The sequence below is a fragment of the Ziziphus jujuba genome, chromosome 10 (assembly GCF_031755915.1).
Source record: "Ziziphus jujuba cultivar Dongzao chromosome 10, ASM3175591v1".
NCBI lineage: Eukaryota > Viridiplantae > Streptophyta > Magnoliopsida > Rosales > Rhamnaceae > Ziziphus > Ziziphus jujuba.
In genome coordinates this window covers 9,255,121-9,260,262 of record NC_083388.1, presented here as the reverse complement: position 1 = coordinate 9,260,262, position 5,142 = coordinate 9,255,121, and the positions used below count along the sequence as shown (strand labels likewise).

Here is a 5,142-nt window from a genome sequence, read left to right as displayed (position 1 = left end):
TACATTATTTGACAAACAAGTTGACAATTAACAATGACATCAAAAGAAAGAAAAGACTCAAAAGAGATTATTTCTTCCCAATTTCCATTTCACAGCATTTTGTTACATTTTATAGTTAAGAGTCACTCTTATTTTACAGATCAGAGCACCTCCCCACGCATATTTACTTCTCATTACTGCTTGGCGATGGCCTAAGACTTTATATAACTTTACTAACTGGCATTTTCCTACAACATTCTCAAGCAAACCAAAATAACTATATAATAGAAATTAATGTCTGGGTATATTTAATTTTCTCTGTTTTTCTGTGCTTATAATAGTCTCATGTAAGAATGTTTTGTTGAAGAAAAACCAAGGATATCTCCAAATTGTTCTTGAGGAAAAGGAAATTAACCCCTGTTTTCTTTTACTCTAGTACATATTTGGATGTTGTAAATTATTCATATACATACATATATAGTTTGGATTTAAATCATATGATAGATTTTGGTCAGTAAAATTTTAAATCAATTGTATATTTTACCGTACATATATGTAGTATAAATTTGTATAAAGATATATATGTGGTCTATTTTGCTTGAACCACAAAGTCCCAATAATTCAACCTACCAGGATATGTGACCAAGTTCATCGGGGTACTATAATATATATAAAAATAGAAGAACATCTTAAACCGCAAAATAAGATCTTTGAAACCATCAAAATAATTCAATGGCCCGGCCAATGGATATAATGTAAATCACGGACAGAGAGACGTGTGATGTGCAATGTCATGGTAGAAGAAACCCTGAAGACTAAAAAGTTTGGGCTTGTTTGTTATGTGGGTTTCAACTTTGGGCTTGTTTTGGTCAGTTGCGTTTCAAATGTTTCGAACTAGAGCAGGGGCTTAAAGCAGAGTTGTTGAATCTTCCATTTTGTATTCTTCAAGAGACAAAAGAGCTACTATTAATTAGTTCAAAACAATTTCATATTGTCCCCCTTGCTATCATTTTCAAAAAATAATACAGAAAAAATCGGCCGGAGCCAAGAAAAGGAAATTAATTAACTTCTTTGATACTTTATCATTATTATTATTATTATTATTAGATGTGTAGCATAAAGTTAAACAACATGTTTTAATATAAACTATAAAATCAAAAAGATGCTCACTATGGAGGATATATTTATTACGTATACTGCTCCACTTCATTATTATTATTATTATTTTTGGTAATAAGCAAACTGCATTGAGCACAAAAGAGGGGAGGGGAACCAGTGAGAAGAACCGGTTAAAACCCCTAGTACGAAACAGACCTCTCCTCTAAGAAGATTTGAGCTAGAACAAAAGAAGGGCAATTACTAAAATTGGCATAAGAACATAAAAAAGGAGAATTAGCCTTTAGGGCCTCTTTGGCAGTTAGGTTAGTGCACTTGTTAGCTTGCCTTGGAGACCAAGTCATCGTCCAGTTGTTGGCTTTCAATTTATATTTGATATTTCTAACAAGTTCCCACGAGTCCCATTCGCAAGGCTCTGAAGAGTCATTCAATTGATCAACCACCAAGCGGGCATCGCAATGCCAGTCAACGTCTTTCCAAGTAGATTCCTCTGCAAAAGAAATTGCCCAATCAATTGCTTTGAGTTCAGCTATCTTGGTTCTAACCGGAGGTATGGCCTTGGCAGCAAAAAGCGGATTGCCCTTTTGTCTTCCTTGGCGATAATGGCTATCCCCGAGGTCTCTGAAGAGCAAGGAACATCTATGTTGATACAGATTTTGCCACTCTGTGGGGGTTGCCAAATTACTTCTCTGTGAGGCAAATTCTTGGTATCTTTTGTCAGAGCAACTTGGTTGAATTCTTCTACGAGCGATTCCCAGGCCGTTGCCTGTGCTATTGATCTTTTGTTTTCAAAAAAAGCATCATTCTATAGTTCCCAAATAATATAGAGGAAAGTAGCCAGAAGCAGAAAGGTGTATTCTTTGCCACCCAGATTCGAGAAAAGTTGGTGTGATGGAGAGACACACCACCTAACCAATTCCTGAGCATTGTTGGAATCAACCGTATCTAGTTTAAGACTCCATTTACTACCAAAGGCGACGACTCTAGATGTTGGGCATTCATGGAATAGATGGGAGGGGATTTTTGAATTGAATCTGCATAGAGGGCAGCTAGGGTCCCCCATACCAGTTCTTTCAAAGATGATGGCCTTCATCGGTAACACATCCGGAGCAAGTCTCCAAAGAAACATTTTCATTCTTTCGTGAAGTTTGGCAATCCATAGATTCTTCCAAAGGTTGTCATAAGGTGTCCCAATGCCGACCAGGATGTTGTAACAACTTTTGACAGAGAATATGCCATTACTGGCATTTGTCCAAAAAAGTTTGTCTTTTATGTCAGACCCATGGATCTTGACTCTACTGATGGCTTCAATGGCTTCTTGAGAATAAACCTCTTAAAGCTTTGCTTCATCCCAGATGCAAGTATCAGGATTCAACAGATTTGCAACATGCCTAACTTGGGAATCATCAACTCCCTCTTTGATTTTGGGAACTTTTCCTTCAACTTCCATAACCCAGGGATCCTGCCGAGGATCGATACTCCAATCATTTCCAACTTTATAGCAAGAGCCCCTTTGAATCAAATCTTTTGAACAAAGAATGCTTTTCCAAACATAAAAATTCCCAGCTTTGAACTTGCACCCAAAAAAGGTTTTATTTTTCAAATATTTGGCTTTTAAGAGTCTGGTCCAAAGGCTTTCCTCTCCCTTTGCTAATTTCCAACCGAGCTTCGTAAGGAGAGCTATGTTGATATCCTTAAACTTCCTGAATCCCAATCCTCCTGCCTTTTTAGGTTGGCATAAACTCCCCCAACTTTTGAACGCAAGGTAATGACTTCTGCTCGCCTTTGCACCCCACCAGAAACATTTGATCAATGCATCCATCTCATTACAAATAGAATTCAGAACTTTAAAGGTACACATTTTGTAAATGGGGGTAGCTTGGGCAACGAATTTGATCAAATTCGCCTTGCTTGCTTTTAAGATGAGTTTCCCTTTCCATCCCTCTAGAACGTTCTGCAGTTTTTCTTTGAGCTTAAGGAATTCTTTACGTTTGTTCCTTCCAAGGATGATGGAGTTTCCGAGATAAATGGAACCTGAAATTAGGGTATTGAAACCAAGACTCTCTTTAATTAATTAGTTTTTGTCTTTCGGGAGTGTTCTTGGAGAAGAAGATTCAGGATTTATCAAAGTTTGGAGCTTGGTCGGACCAGTTGCTGTAACGAGTCAGCACCTCTTGGATTCCTGCTGCATTCTGAGGGTTGGCTTGACAAGCCATCAAAATATCATTTGCGTAGAGGAGATGTGAAAATAGCTGGTGCGTCCCTACTAATTTTGATGCCTTGATGTCGTTATTTTTTTCCACCAATCTCAAAAATATTTCTGAGCAGAGGATAAAAAGGAAGGGGGAGAGGTGGTCTCCTTGCCGAATTCCTCTTTCGGGGATTATCGAATTCAATTTACTTCCGTTAATAAGTATGTCAAAGTTAATCATGCTTATACAATTGAAAATCAGTCTTCTGAAGTCCTCTGAGAAACCCCAGAGTTTCAAAGCCTTGGTAATAAAAACCTATTCGAGCCTGTCATAAGCTTCCCTCATGTGTATCTTTATAAACATTAAACGATTTTTCCTTTTGTGATTCCGGACTTTGTGAGCAACTTCCTGGGCTATGACCTTATTTTCTACTATCCATCTCCCTCAATGAAGGCTCCCTAATTTGGAGATATGATTTTGGGTAGCAATGATCGTAGTCTTGAGGCTAAGACTTTGGCGATTATTTTGTAGTTGAAGTTGCAGAGACTAATTGGCCGGAATTGATTAAAATCTATTGTGTTTTTGGTCTTCGGAATAAGGACCAGCATGGTTTTGTTAACTCCTCTTGCAATGGTTTTGGTTCTGAAGCTTTCTTGGACCGTTTTGATTACCTAGGATTTCACCGTATCCCAATAAATTTTATAGAAGACTCCTGGGAATCCATTAGGACCGGGGGCCTTTAGAGGGTGAAGCTCCCAAACTGTTGGAATAATAACATTTTCAAAGATATTTTGGAAGTCAAAATTAATTAATGGAAAATTTGACTTCTTAAAGGTTAATTGAGATTCTACTGCCATTAATTAATATTGTAAAAAGGTGGATATATCTTAATTTTTTTAAATGTTTTACTTTAGAATTAGGGTTTTCTGTTTGATTTTTTCTATAATTGTTTATGCTTGGTTTTCAATTCTAATTGTGCATTGTCAATCCAATAGATAATATGTATCTTTATTAACATAATTTTTTAAAACATAATTAAATTCAAACGAAACACATGTAATTAAATATTTGACAATCCAATAGATAATATGTATCCATTTTATTAACATAATATTTTAAAACATAATTAAATTCAAATGAAATACATGTAATTAACTATTTTCTGTGTTAAAAAAAAGCATATATAAGGATAGGAAAAAAAACCAAGCAGAAGACTTTATTATAAATACATATAGATAGTTATATAGATATAAAGTTTAATTAGAAAGGCCAGTACATTTTTTGAACTCTTAAGCTGTAGTAATGCCTTGGCCTATAAGATAAGTTAAATATAAAAAATAAAAAACCGAAAACAAAACAATTTACGTTACCTACTAAAAAGAAATTTAAAACTAGCTAGTTTCGGAAGTATGAGAATATCAATAATGTTAGAATGTCAGAACTTTAATCTCTAAAGAATTTTATCAATTTGAGATGCACATGTAATAATTTATTAATTTTTTTTTTTTTTGGCTGAATGAGATACACATGTAATAATAGTAAGGGTCCAAAAGAGTTCTAATTTAGAGAAGAAAGTGTTTTCATTCGTAGTGTTATTGTTTCTGACAAAGATGTTGTTGATCCGGTCATGCATAAACTAGTAGTCGATCAAGGTGAAATTCGTTATTGAAGAGCATGATGTGTCAGCTATTACAAATGCTGATATGCCTTTGAGACGGTCACAGAGGACTAGAAGATCAACTATTCCTGATGAATATAAGGTTTACCTATAGAAATATGAGTTTGACATAAGTGATGAGTCAGATCCAATCACTTATGAGGAGGCCATAAGCAGTTCACACTCAAATTTTTGACT

At 35.4% G+C, this 5,142-nt stretch overlaps 1 protein-coding gene across 1 annotated transcript; it reads right to left on the bottom strand.

The window, feature by feature from the left end:
- Positions 1 to 2,428: 2,428 nt before the first annotated feature.
- LOC107410976 (uncharacterized mitochondrial protein AtMg00310-like) lies at positions 2,429 to 2,917 on the bottom strand. The gene has a single exon (XM_016018476.2). The coding sequence runs from the start codon at positions 2,915 to 2,917 to the stop codon at positions 2,429 to 2,431; it is 489 nt and encodes a 162-aa protein (XP_015873962.1).
- Between the last annotated feature and the right edge of the window lie 2,225 nt (positions 2,918 to 5,142).